The sequence below is a fragment of the Leucopleurus acutus genome, assembly GCF_964270905.1.
Source record: "Leucopleurus acutus genome assembly, chromosome: 2".
Taxonomy (NCBI): Eukaryota; Metazoa; Chordata; class Mammalia; order Artiodactyla; family Delphinidae; genus Leucopleurus; species Leucopleurus acutus.
Window position 1 is genome coordinate 139,263,599 of NC_139143.1, and position 19,712 is coordinate 139,283,310.

General features: G+C 37.6%; 2 protein-coding genes and 2 pseudogenes across 4 annotated transcripts in view; 3 read left to right on the top strand and 1 right to left on the bottom strand.

The window, feature by feature from the left end:
• ITGB3BP (integrin subunit beta 3 binding protein) overlaps positions 1-19,712 on the top strand; it is an 87,301-nt gene that overhangs the window by 31,643 nt on the left and 35,946 nt on the right. The window contains exon 3 of the mRNA XM_082834734.1: positions 4,080-4,215. Coding sequence (XP_082690860.1) covers positions 4,080-4,215 — 136 coding nt within the window. The remainder of the gene's footprint in view (positions 1-4,079; positions 4,216-19,712) is intronic.
• LOC309958655 (peroxiredoxin-1-like) lies at positions 4,916-5,515 on the top strand (annotated as a pseudogene). Its single transcript has one exon. The product of its transcript is annotated as a peroxiredoxin-1-like (transcript).
• On the top strand, positions 7,263-7,902 carry LOC309958658 (heat shock factor-binding protein 1). Its single transcript, XM_082834740.1, has one exon. The coding sequence runs from the start codon at positions 7,320-7,322 to the stop codon at positions 7,548-7,550; it is 231 nt and encodes a 76-aa protein (XP_082690866.1). The 5' UTR covers positions 7,263-7,319; the 3' UTR covers positions 7,551-7,902.
• On the bottom strand, positions 13,541-15,000 carry LOC309958654 (keratin, type II cytoskeletal 8-like; annotated as a pseudogene). Its single transcript has one exon. The product of its transcript is annotated as a keratin, type II cytoskeletal 8-like (transcript).

Here is a 19,712-nt window from a genome sequence, read left to right on the forward strand (position 1 = left end):
CAGACAACTTAAGATCTGTGTATTTTATTGTAAGTAAATCATACTTCAATAAACAAAAATATATTTGAGGTAGGATTCACTTTCTATTCTGAAAAAATAGGAGGACATATGAAGGAATGATAATAGCCATGAAAATATATCTTTAAAAACTTATTGAAGACTACAGTGCAAGAGAGTAACAAAATGGTCATGTCTTTAATATTAAAATTAATATTTTAATGTCTTAAAATTGTGGAACAGTAGTGTGCACAAATAGAAACACCAGTGTATCAACTTTTTAGCCAATGTTTTATTTTTCCTTTTAAAATATTTTTATCAAAGTAAAATTTATAGATTGTGAAATTCACAGATCTTGAGTGTACAGTTCAATGAGTTTTAGCAAATGTATATCCCTGGGTATCAAGCACCCAATCAAGAAATAGAACATTGTCATCAGCACAGATCTAATATATTGGTTATATCCTTTCCCTGATGTCCCTGTAAGATCACGGGGTAAGTGCAAAATGCTTTTGTTCTCTATAACTACCATTAGAAATAACAAAACCTAAATATTATTAGAGTCATTAAGGGTGATAATTGTGGCAACTGATAAAAAGTTAGTTGATATTTAGGACTCTTCTAGGAACCCTAGGCCCAAATCGTGAAAAATCCCTGAGACAGCTAGTATTTAAAATTTTCTAATGTAAATTCTATAATAAGTACTAGTGATGTATAATACTGCCTTAGGTGAAACATTCCAATAACCTAATTAACCAGTATAAGATTATAAAGAATTGTCTCCCTTTAGCTACCCTAATTTTTCTTTTGCTTCTGGTTGTCCAAATACCTACAGTACCTGTATTTTTAAATATTTCAGTGATAGCATAGTCTAGTAGTTCATAATAATAATAGCAGATCCATTATATCCCACATTTCATCCTGAAAGAACCCTTAGTTAGTACTTTCTAGACTATAATAGGTAAAAATATATAAAATACAGGTACCTTTTTGGTAGAATATGCTTTAAACAAGGTGATGAAGCAAGCTACAGTTTGTGAAACATATTGAAGGAGAATGTCATATATATTTGAAATTCTGGAGAGAACATTCATTTCTTTTTTTCTGGGCAGAAAAATCAATGACCAAATTTTAGTTTTGCTAATGTACAAGGTTTGACCTTACAGAAAGTACAGTGGCATTTGGACTAATCCTAGACAGAATCTTTTTTTTTTTTTTAGTGTGGTATTAAATAATGTTGTCAATAAATATTACAAGCAGTTGTAAATTATTATAGAAAGTAGTTGTGACTTATCTGATTTCTATATCCTTATATTTTGTTTGCATCCTGAATTCTTTCCCTTCTCTAGCCAAATCTGTTCTTCTTACTTTTTCTTCCTCTATTTTTCTAAAGGACCTGGTAGGTAGCACTCATCATTGCTGAATGGAAAGAGTTCCAGACTTCTCAATTAGTAGCTCAGTCTTCTCTCAAATCCCAGTCTTCTTAACTCTTCCTTTTGTAGGAGACTAATAAGAAGACCAAGTCCTTCAACGTTTGGGTGTTGGCAGAATGGAAATTCTTAGGATTCTAGGATCACTTTTAAGCATCTTCAGAGTTTAAAAATTAGAGGACCTTGGTTAAACTTTGAGAGAAAAAGAACTTAAAGAAGTAAGACTATGCATTTGTGTGTATCAGTAGGCAGACATATAAAAATGCATTATTTACTGAAGAATATTTAGTGGGATGGTAGGGAAAGGTAGATTTTCTTTTTTCCCTCTAAGTACATTACGATTGTAGACATATATTTTCCTTTTTAATCAACACAGATAACCAAAAAAAAAAAAAAGAAAGAAAGAAAGCAAAAGAGAAGACAGTATTTTTAAGGTGAGGGGGAAAAATATATATATATACACACACATATATATATATACACACACACACGCGCGTGCGCACACACACACCAAGACTTATTTTACAAAAGCTAGAAAATTGTTTTCAAGGAGAAATGTATGATCTGCAGTTGCAATATTTAGATATTTGGCAATTGGAAAAATAATTTTTGGTGAAAATAGGAAAACAGATTGACATAAATGTACATTAGGGTAGTGACTTTCATTTCTTGTACATACACAGTGAAATATTTCTGGGCAATAAATTCTTAGAAAAGTGGGGTTGGATTGGATAAATGTCATAGTTTATGACTGAATACTTATAAACAGCTGAAAACTCAAGATGGAGAGGTAATAATAACCACCTGTTAAAGAGACTTAAAACCCTTTCACCTTACAAAAAAGATTACTTTGAAGCTATAACTTGATATTGTAGTTTGATTTTTTTTAAATATTGGTTATATTTGTGGCTACTGTGGATACATAAAATAAAAAATATAATGCCTTTTTTCCCCCAATACAAAGAAGTATCTATCATTTAAAATCTTACCTGTAAAAAAAAAAAATTGATGCTATAGATTCTGGAACTAATACCAAGATTATTTAAAAAGGTGACATAGCCACTATTTCTGCCATGGTGTCTTGAAAATAAAGAATAGGTGACAATGGAGAATTATATAACTATTTCAAGTCAGCAGCCAAGCTAAAGTTTAATTCTACAGTGTTGGCAACATATCATGAACCTTCAGACCTTTCCTTTATCCCTAAATCCACCCTGTGCTGTCTGTTTCACCTCTAGATTTCAGGTTTTTCATACCTTTTATTTTCAGTTATCTAAGCCTCACCCTTCCTCTTCACAAGAATCCTTCTGTGAGATTACTGCAGCCCACTTTGGTTTTCCCTCTTCTCTGAATTTCTGTAACAAGCATACTACCTTTAGACCTGTCCTCTGCTGTTTATGAGGCCAGAGCAATTTGTTCTCTTCCTCTATACACATTAGTTAGCAAATGCTGGGTGATTAGTAAGCATTATAGAAAATACGTTTAAAAAGAATTCAGAAGAGCAAGCAATTAATAGTGTGATAATGGGTGTTTGGAGGAAGTGGATTATGAATGAGGCCCCAAACCAAAGAAAGATTAGCTGAGACCCAAATGTGCATAACCTAAGTGACTGGGACTAAAGGCGTCAGTTAATAATAGATGAATGAACCAGTGAACAAATGAGTATATTCTTTTTTTTTTTTTTTTTTTTTTTTTTTTTGCGGTATCAGGCCTCTCCCGTTGCGGAGCACAGGCTCTGAATGTGCAGGCTCAGTGGCCATGGCTCACGGGCCCAGCCGCTCCACGGCATGTGGGATCTTCCCGGACCGGGGCACGAACCCATGTTCCCTGCATCGGCAGGTGGACCCTCAACCACTGCGCCACCAGGGAAGCCCCAAATGAGTGTATTCTGAATAGAGTGGCCTGGCTAAGTTTACTGGGCTGTTTCTTTTAAATCATTCATTCATCGTACATTTTTGAGTTCTATAGTACAAGGATGAAGTAATATGTATTTTCAGAAACTTAAATACTAATGGGGTATACAGAAATGTAATAAATTATTAGAATTTACTAACTCCAGTAAGAGGTATGAACAAGGTCTATGGGAACACAGAGGAGGAAGCTGCAGAGAGGATTTGTGTAGAATAGATCAAATTCTCAAAGGCCTTAAATGCCATACTCAATTGTTTGAACATTCTTTTTGTTTTATCATTAAGATACTGTGTCAGAGCAACTTTGTGAAGGTTAAGGACACCACTGATCCTTCCTAGGGTTTCCCTGTGGGTCTTACTAAGAGACACTTCTGAGATTTTCTCTGGTCTAGGCCCATAATTATACTTCACGTTCAGCTAACAACAAATGTCAGGATGTAATTGGGAGAGTCAGCTATCTCTACTTGTTTGGAAATACCATCTCAGAATGTAGTAACCATTTAATGTTAAAATTTCATAAAATCAAATTGAGATGCCCTAATCAGTATGGAGACCAGGAAAATGTACATACCTTGAAATAACAGTGTTCACTTTGAAGATAATAATTGTGTATATTTAAAATCCGAAAAGAAAGATCAAGGAAAAGAGTATTAGTTTGAATTTTGTGAGTTTTTCAAATGTATTTCCAAAGATCTGTAACTAAACATAAGTATTTTTGTCCCAAATTAATATTTATTTCTAGTCATTTGATTCTTCAAAAATCACAAGGAAGATAAGTGTTACAGCCTATTCTCCAACAACTGGAACCTGTCAAATTAGCCCATTTGCTTCTCCCACAAGCTCTAAAGAACAAGAGAACAAAAATGGACCATCAGATGGTTAGTTGAAAATTCTTTTCCATTTATTGTGAGATTTTTCTAGTTATTGGTTAAATCAGAATTTTGATTTAATAATATGTGGATCTTGCTGCAGCTGATTTTTCTCTTTTTTCTTAAAGAATTCAACGTAGAAAAGACTAGAATATAGGTAACACTTTGGACATAAATGTAAACTTTATAGGCAGTTATTTTAAAATGCTACTGCAGACTTTGTTCTCTTACTATCCCATCCATTAAATAGAAATTATGGCCTGACTGCCTTCAGCCACTATCAATTATAATGGTATAGCCCCTTAACAAGCTATCCATCATGTGCATAAATTAAAGGGCACATAATTCAGGTAATGCTACACTACAATTTAAGAGTGATACTTCTGAATGTTATTTTTATCCATGTTATCCGTTTAGTTTTTCCACATTTCCTGTGTCTTTATAGCTTGCTTTTATTTATTATATTTCATCCTCTTTACTATTTTAAATGCATTTGCAAAAGGTTTTTAGAATTTTCCATTAGAGAGTAACCTAATTTTAATATGAAATTCTTTATTCTAAAATATTGTTAGTTTAATTTTGACCACACATATTTCTTATTCTCTGGTAGTTTATTTCTAAAATATTCATTTAAAAGATACAAAAATCTAGGCGTGTCTCCTTCCTGACTGTCCTCTGTAGTTTGTCTGTGAGAACTGCTGATAGCAATATGTCTTCAGGAAATGCCAAAATTGGGCACGGTGCCTCCCAGTTCAAAGCAACTTCTGTAATGCCAGATGGTCAGTTCAAAGATATCAGCCTATCTGACTACAAAGGAAAATATGCTGTGTTCTTCTTTTACCCTCTTGACTTCACCTTTGTGTGCCCCACGGAGATCATTGCTTTCAATGATAGGGCAGAAGAATTTAAGAAACTCAACTACCAAGTGATTCGTGCTTCTGTGGATTCGCACTTCTGAAACCTGGCATGGATCAACACACCCAAGAAACAAGGAGGACTAGGACCCATGAACATTCCCTTGACACCAAACCCCAAGCGCACCATTGCTCAGGACTATGGGGTCTTAAAGGCCGATAGAGGCATCTCATTCAGGGGCCTTTTTATTATTGATGATAAAGGTATCCTTCGACAGATCACCATAAATGACCTTCCTGTTGACCGTTCTGTGGATGAGACACTGAGACTAGATCAGGCTTTCCAGTTTACTGACAAACATGGGAAAGTGTGCCCAGCTGGCTGGAAGCCTGGCAGTGATACCATCAAGCCTGATGTCCAGAAAAGCAAAGGATATTTCTCTAAGCAGAAGTGAGCACTGGGCCATTTTAGGGCCAGGCTGAAGTAGATGGCCATGAGAACAAAACCTCTTTTGTACTATTGTCATGCTTAAAACACAAGATCTTACACTCAGCCCAGATGTGGTGTGGGACAGGACAGGCCTTTCCTGCAGCGGTTGGGGAAGCCAGCCTTTCTTCCTCTGGAGGGAATGGCCTGAGCTGTATTATGGGGCAGGCAAACTGATGTGTATAGTAGTAGGGTATCACTTTTGGTCTTCTGTAGTTTTATTAAACTTGAGCTGAGAAAAATAAAGATATAGAAATCTAGATTTCATAGGTTTAATTTTTAATATTATAAAAGGTCATGAATCAGTGACATGTCAAGTTTTTATAATATAAAATATTAAATAGGTTTAAATTTAATAAAATATATTTTAGATATGCTGTGATTAGCCTGATTCATATTTACTATTTAATATTTGAGTGCTAAGCATGTACTAGAAACTACAGAGAAACAAAGAAGTCTCCTCATTTTACCTAATTTGTTGTAATGAAACCTATAATGAGATCTTAAACTTTTGAATGACTTTTATTTTACTTTAATCAGGTGCTTTTAATCTTAAAGCTATCACTACTAGGTTTGCTTTCACAAAAATATATGAAGATGTATGTGTTTTCTTCAAGCTCTATATAGGTCTGGGGGTTTTTTCATTCGCTTGATATATCTTTTGTTTAAAATTAAAAATTAGTGCCTTAGAGATAGAACATCTCTATCCTGGAATGTGAACAGATTTCAAGTGGATACATACTCAATTTCCATATTGAAATTAAATATGGACTTAAGGGAACATTTCTTTTGCCCATAAAAAGATTGGTCACATGATCTCGGTTGACATTTAAGTGGATAATTATCACAGATTATAGTACTAGATAAGCTCTTTTTTAAAAAGTCATATAGCAAGGGTTCCTGGGGTGCTGGTAATATTCTATTTCTATGTGATGGTTATGCGAGTTCATGCTGTAATTATTCATGAAACTGCACATACGTGTTTTATGTACTCTTTGATATATAGATCACACATACAGAAATCTCAAAATAGAATTCTGTCTAGAATCTTATATCGGATTATGTCATTTGTAATCATTACATTGCTTTTCCTAATATGTCATCTTATATATGTTTTAGAAATAGGAAAGCCTGGGTCTTATAAAGTAATTTAAGTTCCAAATGAAGTCATAACTTCTGTTAACAATTCTCACTTTTTGAATATTGTACAAAACATAAGGTACAATTTAAATAAGCACTTTTACTTAAATAGCATTTTCAAGGACATTTTAGGTGCTACTCACTTCCCATCACACTTAGGATATATAAGTCAAAACTTTATCATGACTTTCAGGACTATATGTCATCTAATACCTGACTACCTCACCTGCCTCATTTTCTGCTGCCCTTCCGATGTTTACAGTACTTTAGCCACTCTTACTTTCTGGCTATTTGTCAATCGTGCTGAGCCTGTTGCCTTCACAAGAACTGCACTTGCACTTTTCTCAATCTCTAATATTCTTCCTCCAGGTATTTATATGTACTTTCTATATTCATTTGAATCACATACTATGTGAACAGGTGACAATATTAACTTTAAATCTATTTATAATTATAAAAGGAAGAAAATGTGGTTCTAAGTCTTCCCTCTACTTAGACTCTACATGGCCCACAAATGGCATGAATGCTTCCAGTTTATACATTTAATATACACACATACGGGGCGTCTGCGCAGACAAATGGAAGTGTAGGTGACGGTCTGAGACAGCACCGCCAAGCTGGGAACCCGGGAGATGGCAGAGGCTGAGCCCAAGACCGTGCAGGATCTCACCTCGGTGGTGCAGACACTCCTGCAACAGATGCAAGATAAATTTCAGACCATGTCTGACCAGATCATTGGAAGAATTGATGACATGAGCAGTCACATTGGTGGCCTGGAGAAAAACATCGCAGACCTCATGACACAGGCCGGGGTGGAACAGCTGGACGGGGAAAGCAGGATCGCTGCCACACAGAAGACTTGAAGGTTGCTCATCTGCTCTGGAATCTGGAACACCCTTTTTACAAGCCAAGAGAAGCCGGATAGCTTTTTGCAACTAACTATTCTGTGTAGACAGGTTTTATATTATAAAGTGTGCATTCTTCTTACCACATACTATAGAGTTGGTTTGTAGAGTAATTTCCCTCCCCTGCCCCCCATGTTTCCTGAACATGGTAACTTCACGTCTTGGATCTTGGTCAGTTGTGCTATTAAACACTAAAACTTTGGCAGTTCCTGCATACAGTTGTCAAATTTTTTAGTGTATTTTTGTGAAGTCATTTTTTTTCTATCATTCCCTTTGTAGTAGTTGCTGTTTGATAAAAGTTGCTGTGTAATTTTTTTATTGGACATAGGGTAGATCCTTGGTTATAATAAGATTTTGTGAAGTAAGGCATTGATAGTTAAGGTTCTTTGATCCTCAGAGTGACTGAGTAAACACCAAATAGTGTGTTGGCGATACTTTCCAAGTGGTTAAAAACATTTAACATTGTGTATTCAGAAATATCTGGCACTACTCTGTCGCCAAAACTTGGAATGGAACCACGATTTTATGTCTGAGTCCCTGAGGTCGGATGCTACAGTAACAAAGAGTGACCACAAGCCACTTTACGGTTAGCATTTTTAAATACAGATAATGACAGAGTTGTCTGATGTGATGAGGTTTTCAGCAGTTAGAGTTTTGCATGAGGTTTGAACCTTCAGTAGGACCTTACCTTGTCCATCTACAGCAGTTACCATAGGAAATCTGGCAGGACTTTACAACTAAGCTACTCCATCTTTTGAGCTAGTGGCTGGGAAAAGAAACAGAAAAGGAAAACAGACCATGTTAAATCCATGCCTACTAAATAACTAGCAGTAGGCTTGAGTTTTTAAGAAATACTGTTTCTTTAAACTGTTTCTTACCTAAATTCGAGGAGAGTAGTGGCTTTATAATTGATGATGGAAGACAGGGAAAATAACTCCTACGGCTCAGCCGTACAGTGTCAGGAGTGCTGAGCCCAGAGGCAGTGTTGATGGGAAGGAGACCCATGCAACTGTCACAGCAGGATGATTTTGTATAGAGAATATGGAAGAAGCTGAGGAATGGAACAGTGCTTTGGAGAGGGAAACCTGTAGTCAACACAGCATGATTTTTTCAAAGTTTCCTATGTCACTAGTCTTAATTGTTTGTACTGCAAATATATAATAATATTAAGGAATAATTTGTCCTATTTATAAATTATATGGGGAACACAGAGGAGTCGATTTCTTCTGGGATAAAATGAATTCCCCACTGTTATCACCGAGCTGCAGAAACTCCCTCACTGGGCCGGTAGGTTGTGCTGCGAGGTGTGGCCCTGAAAGCCCAGAGCCAGCTGGACTCAGGGACTGGGTGGAACTGCGTGCAAGATGCTTCCAAGCCTGGGAAATGGCAAGTGGACCATCAGGATGTAAGCAGTTGTCTTCCTTAAGTAACAGGACGGTTTCAGAGAAAGCTCCCCTGACCAAAAATACCTGCCGTGAATAAAGGTGCCTGAAATCCTGCTTAAAAAAAAAAAAAAAAAAAAAGATACACACACACACACACTCTTATTTATTTATCATCATATATATTGATTACATTTATGTATGTTTGTGTGTGTGTATCATTATATTGCTATCCCCTCCCCTACCCCTTAGCAAATTTTTCCAAACTAGTATCCTTTTCAGAGGAGAGGAAAGATGGTAAAATTTTCTGTTCTTTTACTCCCAAGATTGCATCAGACTTACTTTTTAATAGTTGGGGTAGAAGGATAAACAACAAATTTGCATAGTCAAAGAGAGTACTTGTAAATTAGACAATAGATCTGTAAAGATCACCCAGACTGTAGCAATGTAACAGCACAGAGAGATAAAGAGATGGAGTATATGATAAAACAGTAAAGAGAAATAATGGATAGAATAAGATCCAACATATGTCAAATAGGAGTTCTACAAGGAGGAAATAGAATGGAGCAGAGGCAATATCTAAGATATATGGACTATCAGCTTTTCATAATTGAGGAAAGACAGGAATTTCCAGATCAGACTGGCATGCTTCATCTGAGCAGGATGAAATAAAACAAATTAAAACAAATTCACACCTAATCGTATCATGGTAAAAATGCAGAACATCAAAGACAAAGAGAAAATTTTAATGACAGCTTGACAGTAGACTTCTCATCAGTATCTATAGGCTGCAGCAGGAAATGGAGTAATAATGCCAACTGAAAGTCACAGCTGAACTTTTTATTCAGGAAGTAAGAATGAAGTAAAGGTATTTTCAGACAGTCTGAGAGAATTTACCATTCACAGATATTCCCTGAAAGGATTACTAAAGAATGTACTTCTGTAAGTACATGCTCATAATTGAGCCTCAAATAAAGGAATGAAATGCAAAGAGCAATGGTAAAAAAAATAAATTAGCAAACATGTTGGTAGATCTATAAATCTAGTTATAAAATTGTGATTACAAATCTTGCTGACTATAAAGCAAAACAGAAACAACTTGATAGGTGGTTGAAAACAAATACTAATAGACCATAATAGCATGGGAGATATATGAGGAAGCAGAAAGGAATTAAAAATTTTAAGGTCCTTATAATTTTCAGGGAGCAGATGGAATATCTGTCACTTGACTTTTTAATGGTATTTTTGTTTACTTGCCTGTAAAATGGGGAAAATAATAATATCTACCTCAGGATTGTTGTGAGAATTAAAAGAATTAATGTACAAAAAAGACTTAGAACAGTGCCTGGCATATAGTAAGTGTTCAATACATATTTTAGCTATACTTTAAAATATTGTTATACTTTAAGAAAAGACGTCAGATGATTTAATGTAAAAGGATAAAAAAACAGTGAATATTAGCTTTTTAAAAAAGCTAAGAGTTGGTACAAGAATATTAATATAGACCAAAATAGACTTTAAGACAAAAAGGCTTTATTGAAGATAATACGAATTTTTACATAATGAGAGAAGGAAAGATTCACTACCAGAAAAAGGATCCTGACCTTTGTGCATCAAAAATAAAAACTCAAAACATGATGAAATAGGACAGGATTGCAAGGAGAAACTCACAAATCCCTAATCATCATAGGAGATTTTAAACTACCTCTTTCAGAAACTAATAAAATGGATTAAAAAAAATTAGGAAAGATACAGTTTGTTTTTTATTGTCATTCAACCAATTTCTTTTCTTCCAGTTTTATTGAGCTGTAATTGACATATAGCACTGTTTAAGTTTAAGGTGTGCAGCATAATGATTTGACTTACATACATCATGAAATGATTACCACAATAAGTTTAGTGAACATCCATCATTTCATATGGAAGCAAAATAAAAGAAAAAGGAAAAAAATTTTTTCCCTGTGATGGGAACTCTTAGGATTTCTCTCTTAACAATTTTCATATACAACATATCACAGTATTAATTATATTTATTGTGTTGTAATTACATCCCTAGCATTTATTTATCTTATAACTGAAGTTTGTACCTTTTGACTACCTTCATCTCATTCCTCCTCCCCGCTACCCTGTGCCTCTAGTAACCACAAATCTGATCTCTTTTTCTATGTGTTTGTTTGGTTTGGAGGTATAATTGACATACAACACTATGTTAGTTCCTGGTGTACAACATAGAGATTCGATATTTCTATACATCACATAATGATCACCACCATGAGTCTAGTTACGATCTATCACCATAAAAAAATATCACATTACTATTGATTATATTCCCCAAATGTACATTTCATGCCTAGGACTTACTTATTTTATAACTGGAAGTTTTTACTCTTAATCTCCCTCACCATTTTCTCTCATCCCTCCATTTCCCTCCCCTCTGGCAACCACCTGTTTTTTCTCTGTATCTATGACAGTTTCTGTTTTGTTACATTTGTTCATTTATTTGGTTTTTTAGATCCCACATATAAAAGAAATCATGACACTTGTCTTTCTTTCTCTGACTTAATTCACTTAGCATAATACCCTCTAGGTCCATTAATGTTGTCACAAGTGGCAGTTTCATTCTTTTTTAATGGCTGAGTAATATTCCATTGTATATATATACCACATTATCTGTTGATGAGCACTTACGTTGCTTTTCATATCTTGGCTATCATAAATAATGCTGCAGTGAACGTAGGGGTGCATATATCCTTTCTAATTAGTGTTTTCATTTTCTTTGGATAAATACCCAGGAGTGGAATTGCTGGGTCATATGGTAGTTCTATTTTTACATTTTTGAGGAACCTTCACACTGTATTCCATAGTGGCTGCACCAATTTACATTCCCACTAACAGTGCACAAGGATTCTCTTTTCTCTACATCCTTGCCAACACTTGTTATTTGTCTTTTTGATAATAGCCATTCTGACCTGTATGAGGTGATTTTGATTTGCATTTCCCTGATGATTAGTCATGTTGAGCATCTTTTCATGTGCCTGCTGGCCATCTGTATGTCTTCTTTGGAAAAATGTCTGTTGAGATCCTCTGCCCATTTTTTAACCAGGTTGTTTGGTTTTTTGATGTTGAGTTGTATAAGTTCTTTATATATTTTGGATATTAACTCCTTACCAGGCATATCATTTGTAAATATCTTCTCCCATTCAGTAGGTGGCCTTTTTGTTGTGTTGATAGTTTGCTTTGCTATGCAAAACTTTTTTGGTTTGATGTAGTCCTGTTTATTTTTGCTTTTGTTTTCCTTGCCTGAGGAGATAATATCAAAAAAAATATTATTTTTTTGTTTTGTTTTGCATATACATTCATTTGTATTATTTTTTTTAGATTTGACTTATAAGTGATACCACACAGTATTTGAAATATTTTCATAGGCACTAAAGATCTTTCCAAGAATTTACTAAATCAATATGCATTTAAACAGTCAGGTACTTTTACCTCTAAAATCGTATTTATTTTACTGTGATATCCTGAGGAACTCATTATTTTCTAGATATTAGTATCAACAATCCCTTGTTGTCAACTCTGAGACAAAAAAATAGGGGTTAAATAATGCAAGCTGGAAACTTTAATATACTTTGATTTAAAATATATATATATATATATATATATATATATTTTTTTTTTTTAAGGAACCAGTTGGTTGCTCTCGTGAAATCCCTCTTTTTTTTCAGCATCTTTATTGGAGTATAATTGCTTTACAATTGTGTTAGTTTCTGCTGTATAACAAAGTGAATCAGCTATACGTATACATATATCCCCATATCCCCTCCCTCTTGCGTCTCCCTCCCACCCTCCCTATTCCACCCCACTAGGTGGTCACAAAGCACAGAGCTGATCTCCCTGTGCTATGCGGCTGCTTCCCACTAGCTGTCCATTTTACATTTGGTAGTGTATACATGTCCATGCTACTCTCTCACTTCGTCCCAGCTTACCCTTCCCCCTCCCCACGTCCTCAAGTCCATTTTCTACGTCTGCATCTTTATTCCTGTCCTGCCCCTAGGTTCGTTAGAACCTTTTTTTTTTTTTAGATTCCATATATATGTGTTAGCATACAATATTTGTTTTTCTCTTTCTGACTTACTTCACTGTATGACAGACTCTAGGTCCATCCACCCCACTACAAATAACTCAATTTTGTTTCTTTTTATGACTGAGTAATATTCCATTGTGTATATGTGCCACATCTTCTTTATCCATTCATCTGTCGATGGACACTTAGCTTTCTTCCATGTCCTGGCTATTGTAAATAGTGCTGCAATATACATTGTGGTAGATGACTCTTTTGTGTGTGTGTGTGTGTGTGTGTGTTGGCAGAGCCAGCTGAAGCTTTACTCTTGGATTGGCTTTTAGTTGGGGGCGTGAGCAAGATAGGGAGCCCCAGGCAGTTGACTTCCCCCGGGGTGGGCTAAGGACGGGGCTGAGCCTCAGGTCTCTGGTTCTGACACTCCCCCGCACAACTCCTTCTTGCAGGAGCAAGTGAGTGGGGAGGCTGGGAGGGATCGCAGGAGGCTTTCACTTGGTCAGGACGTCAGAGGACTCAGACACCAGCTTCCCATCATGGGTCTCAATCTTCTTCACAACCACAGTCTTAGAACTGGTACAGCTGAAGGAACCAGAGCCCCCTCCAGAGCCCAAGCTGGACTGGTAGGAGCTCAGGCTGTAGTTGAGGCGAGGGGTCCCGTAGGCTGAGGTCAGTCCACCTGAATACCCACTGGTGGTCTTGGTGTGGATACTCATGTTCTGCATCCCAGACTCCAGCCAGCTCTCCTTGCCCTCCAGTAGCTTGTGGTAGGTGGCAATCTCCACGTCCAGGGCCAGCTTGATGTTCATCAGCTCCTGGTACTCACGCAGCTGCTGTGCCATGTCCTGCGTGGCAGTTCTCACAGCAGCCTCCAGCTCAGCCAGCTTGGCCTGAGCATCCTTGATGGCCGGCTCACCACACTGCTCAGCATCAGCAATGGCAGCCTCCAGGGAAGCCCTCTGGCCTTTGAGGCCCTCAATCTCAGCCTGGAGTCGGTTGATGTTCCAGTTCATCTCAGAAATCTCTGTCTTCGTGTTGACGGAGGTCATCCCCGTGCTTCCCAGCCAATGTCTGCAGCTCCTCATACTTGATCTGGTACATGGTCTCAGCTCGGCCTGGCTGCAGTTGGTGATATCCTCATACTGGGTCTTGACCTCGGCGATGATGCTGTCCAGGTCCAGAGAGTGGCTGTTGTCCATGGACAGCACCACGGAGGTGTCAGAAATCTGCGGCTGCATCTCCTCTCCATACAGTTGCCTGTAGAAGTTGATCTATTCAGTCAGCCCTTCCAGGTGGGACTCCAGCTCTACCTTGTTCATGTAAGCTTCATCCACATCCTTCTTGATGATGACACATTCATTCTCCATGTCTGTGTGCTTTTGGATCTCTTCCTTGTACTTGGTCTTGAAGTCCTCCACCAGCCCCTGCATTTTGCCAAGCTCCACCTCCAGCTTCAGCTTCACCTGGGCCACGGTTTCCAACTGATGCCAGAGGTTGTTGATGTAGCTTTCAAACATGTTGTCTGTGTTGCTCCGGGCTGTCTTCTGCTGCTGCAGGAGGTTCCATTTGGTCTCCAAAATCTTATTCTGCTGCTCCAGGTGTCGCACCTTTTCGATGAAGGAGGCAGATTTGTTGTTCAGGGTCTTGATCTGCTCCTTCTCCTGGGTGTGCATGGCCTAGATGTTAGGGTCCACCTCCAGCTTGAGGGGGCTCAGCAGGCTCTGGTTCACTGTGACAGCTGTGATGCCCCCCAAACCCAGGGCCCCGCCATAACCTCGAGCCAGACTCATGCTGGTGCCCAGGCCACCCCAGAAGTTGCTGCTGCTGCCCACCCGGGAGAAGGCCGAGGAGCTGATGTGGGCACCGACCCACTGGTATAGGAGCGGCTGCTGAAGGACCGGGGGCTGGAGGTGGACACCTTGTAGAACTTCTGGGTCACCCTGATGGACATGGTGGAGGCTGGAGAGGAGGCGAGGAGGCCGAAGCAGACAGAGACTCGAGGAGTTGAGAAGCTGCTTCTCCCATGACTCTTTTTGAATTATGGTTTTCTCCAGGTATATGCCCAGTAGTGGGATTGCTGGGTCATATGGTAGTTCTATTTTTAGTTTTTTAAGGAACCTCCATACTGTTCTCCATAGTGACTGTATCAATTTACATTCCCACCAACAGTGCAAGAGGGTTCCCTTTTCTCCACACCCTCTCCAGCATTTATTGTTTGTAGATTTTTTGATGACAGCCATCCTGACTAGTGTGAGGTGATACCTCATTGTAGTTTTAATTTGCATTTCTCTAATGATTAGTGATGTTGAGCATCCTTTCATGTGTTTGTTGACAATCTGATATCTTCTTTGGAGAAATATCTATTTAGGTCTTCTGCCCATTTTTGGATTGGGTTGTTTCTATTTTTGATATTGAGCTGCATAAGCTGCTTGTATATTTTGGAGATTAATCCTTTGTCATTTGCAAATATTTTCTCCCATTCTGAGGGTTGTTTATGGTTTCCTTTGCTGTGCAAAAGCTTTGAAGTTTCATTAGGTTTATTTGTTTATTTTTATTTTTATTTCCATTTCTCTAGGAGTTGGGTCAAATAGGATGTTGCTGTGATTTATGTCATAGAGTGTTCTGCCTATATTTTCCTCTAAGAGTTTGATAGTGTCTGGCCTTACATTTAGGTCTTCAATCCATTTTGAGTTTATTTTTGTGTATGGTGTTAGGGAGTGTTCTAATTTTATTCTTTTACATGTAGCTGTCCAGTTTTCCCAGCACCACTGACTGAAGAGGCTGTCTTTTCTCCATTGTATATTCTTGCCTCCTTTATCAAAGATAAGGTGACCATGTGTGCATGGGTTTATCTCTGGGCTTTCTGTCCTGTTCCATTGATCTATATTTCTGTTTTTTGTGCCAGTTCCATACTGTCTTGATTACTGTGCTTTGTAGTATAGTCTGAAGTCAGGGAGCCTGATTCCTCCAGCTCCAATTTTCTTTCTCAAGACTGCTTTGGCTATTTGGGGTCTTTTGTGTTTCCATACAAATTGTGAAATTTTTTATTCTAGTTCTGTGAAAAATGGTTTTGGTAGTTTGATAGGGATTGCATTGAAACTGTAGATTGCTTTGGGTAGTATAGTCATTTTCACAATGTTGATTCTTCCAATCAAGTGGTATATGTCTTCATCTGTTTGTATCATCTTTAACTTATTTCATCAGTGTCTTACAGTTTTCTGAGTATAGGTCTTTTACCTTCTTAGGTAGGTTTATTCCTAGTTATCTTATTCTTTTTGTTGCAATGGTAAATGGGAGTGTTTCCTTAATTTCTCTTTCAGATTTTTCATCATTAGTTTATAGGAATGCAAGAGATTTCTGTGCATTAATTTTGTATCCTGCTCCTTTACCAAATTCATTGATTAACTCTAGTAGTTTTCTGGTAGCATCTTTAGGATTCTCCATGTATAGTATCATGTCATCTGCAAACAGTGACAGTTTTACTTCTTCCTTTCCAATTTGGATTCCTTTTATTTCTTTTTCTTCTCTGATTGCTGTGGCTAAAACTTCCAAAACTGTGTTGTATAATAGAGGTAAGATTGGGCAGCCTTGTCTTGTTCCTGATCTTAGTGGAAGTGGTTTCAGATTTACACCACTGAGAATGATGTTGGCCATGGATTTGTCATATATGGCCTTTGTTTTGTTGAGGTAAGTTCCCTCTATGCTTACTTTCTGGAGAGTTTTTATCATAAATGGGTGATGAATTTTGTAGAAAGCTTTTTCTGTATCTGTTGAGATGATCATATGGTTTTATCCTTCAATTTGTTAATATTGTGTATCACACTGATTGATTGGCCTATATTGAAGAATCCTTGCATTCCTGGGATAAACCCCACTTGATCATGGTGTATGATCCTTATAATGTGCTGTTGGATTCTTTTTGCTAGTATTTTGTTGAGGATTTTTGCATCTATGTTTATCAGTGATATTGGCCTGTAGTTTTCTTTGTTTGTGAGATCTTTGTCTGGTTTTGGTATCAGGGTGATGGTGGCCTGGTAGAATTTGTTGGGGAGTGTTCCTCCCTTTGCTATATTTTGGAAGAGTTTGAGAAGGATAGGTGTTAGCTCTTCTCTAAACGTTTGATAGAATTTGCCTGTGAAGCCATCTGGTCCTGGGCTTTTGTCTGTTGGAAGATTTTTAATCACAGTTTCAATTTCAGTGATTGTGACTGGTCTGTTTATACTTTCTGTTTCTTCCTGATTCAGTCTCAGAAGGTTGTGCTTTTGTAAGAAATTGTGCATTTCTTCCAGGTCGTCCCTTTTATTGGCATATAGTTGCTTGTAGTAATCTCCCATGATCCTTTGTATTTCTGCAGTGTCAGTTGTTACTTCTCCTTTTTCATTTCTAATTCTGTTGATTTGAGTCTTCGCACTTTTCTTTTTGATGAGTCTGGCTAATGGTTTATCAATTTCGTTTATCTTCTCAAAGAACCAGCTCTTAGTTTTATTTATCTTTGCCATTGTTTCCTTCATTTCTTTTTCATTTATTTCGGATCTGATCTTTATGATTTCTTTCCTTCTTCTAACTTTGGGGTTTTATTGTTCTTGTTTCTCTCATTGCTTTAGGTGTAAGGTTATATTGTTTATTTGAGATTTTTCTTGTTTCTTGAGGGAGGATTGTGCTGCTCTAAACTTCCCTCTTAGAACTGCTTTTGCTGCATCCCATAGGATTTGGGTCATCGTGTTTTCATTGTCATTTGTTTCTAGGTTTTTTTGTTTAGAACTTCATGTTTGTTAAAACCGTTTTTTAAAAAATTTATTTTATTTTATTTATTTTAGGCTGTGTTGGGTCTTCGTTGCTACACGCGGGCTTTCTCTGGTTGCGACAACAGGATCTACTCTTTGTTGTGGTGTATGGGCTTCTCACTGCGGTGACTTCTCTTGTTGCGGAGCACAGCCTCTAGTTGCACAGGCATCAGTAGCTGTGGCTCATGGGCTCAGGAGTTGTGGCTCGCGGGCTGTAGAGCACAGGCTCAGGAGTTGTGGAACACAGCACAGGCTTAGTTGCTCCACAGCATGTGGGATCTTCCCAGACCAGGGCTTGAACCCATGTCTCCTGCATTGGCAGGTGGATTCTTAACCACTGCACCACCAGGGAAGCCCTGTTTCTGGGTATTTTTTTATTTCTTCAGTGATCTCTTGGTTATTTAGTAGTGTATTGTTTAGCCTCCATGTGTTTGTATTTTTTACCGTTTTTTTCCTGTACTTGATATCTAGTCTCATAGCATTGTGGTTGGAAAAGATACTTGATATGATTTCAGTTTTCTTAAATTTACCAAGGCTTGATTTGTGACCCAAGATATCATCTATCCTGGAGAATGTTCCATGAGCACTTGAGAAGAAAGTGTATTCTGTTGGTTTTGGATGGAATGTCCTATAAATATAAATAAAGTCCATCTTGTTTACTGTGTTATTTAAAGCTTGTGTTTCCGTATTTATTTTCATTTTGGATGATCTGTCCATTGGTGAAAGTGGGGTGTTAAAGTCCCCCAGTATGATTGTGTTACTGTCGATTTCCCCTTCTGTGGCTGTTAGCATTTGCCTTATGTATTGAGGTGCTCCTATGTTGGGTGCATAAGTATTTACAATTGTTATATCATCTTCTTGGATTGATCCCTTGATCATTATGTCGTGTCCTTCTTTGTCTCTTCTAATAGTCTTTATTTTAAAGTCTATTTTGTCTGATATGAGAATTGCTACTCCAGCTTTCTTTTGATTTCCATTTGCATGGAATATCTTTTTCCATTCCCTCACTTTCAGTCTGTATGTGTCCCTAGGTCTGAAGTGGGTCTCTTGTAGACAGCATGTATACAGGTCTTGTTTTTGTATCCATTCAGCCAGTCTGTGTCTTTTGGTTGGAGCATTTAATCCATATACATTTATGGTAATTATCAATAAGTATGTTCCTGTTACCATTTTCTTAATTGTTTTGGGTTTGTTATTGTAGGTCTTTTCCTTCTCTTGTGTTTCCTGCCTAGAGAAGTTATTTTAGCATTTGTTGTAAAGCTGGTTGCTGGTGCTGAATTCTCTTAGCTTTTGCTTGTCTGTAAAGTTTTAATTTATCCGTCAAATCTGAGATCCTTGCTGGGTAGAGTAATCTTGGTTGTAGGTTTTTCCCTTCCATCACTTTAAATATGTCCTGCCACTCCCTTCTGGCTTGTAGAGTTTCTGCTGGAAGATCAGCTGTTAACCTTATGGGAATTCCCTTGTATGTTATTTGTTGCTTTTCCCTCGCTGCTTTTAATAGTTTTTCTTTGTATTTAATTTTTGTTTTGTTTTGTTTATGCGGTATGCGGGCCTGTCACTGTTGTGGCCTCTCCCATTGCGGAGCACAGGCTCCGGACATGCAGACTCAGCGCCCATGGCTCACGGTCCTAGCTGCTCCACGGCATGTGGGATCTTCCCGGACCGGGGCACGAACCCGCGTCCCCTGCATCGGCAGGCGGACTATCAACCACTGCGCCACCAGGGAAGCCCCGTATTTAATTTTTGATAACTTGATTAATAGGTGTTTTGGTGTGTTTCTCCCTGGATTTATCCTGTATGGGACTCTCTTTGCTTCCTGGACTTGATTGACTATTTCCTTTCCCATATTAGGGAAGTTTTCAACTATAATCTCTTCAAG

Excerpts from the sequence above, each read along its gene's own strand:
- LOC309958658 (XM_082834740.1), top strand. The coding sequence starts at position 7,320 with ATGGCAGAGGCTGAGCCCAAGACCGTGCAGGATCTCACCTCGGTGGTG.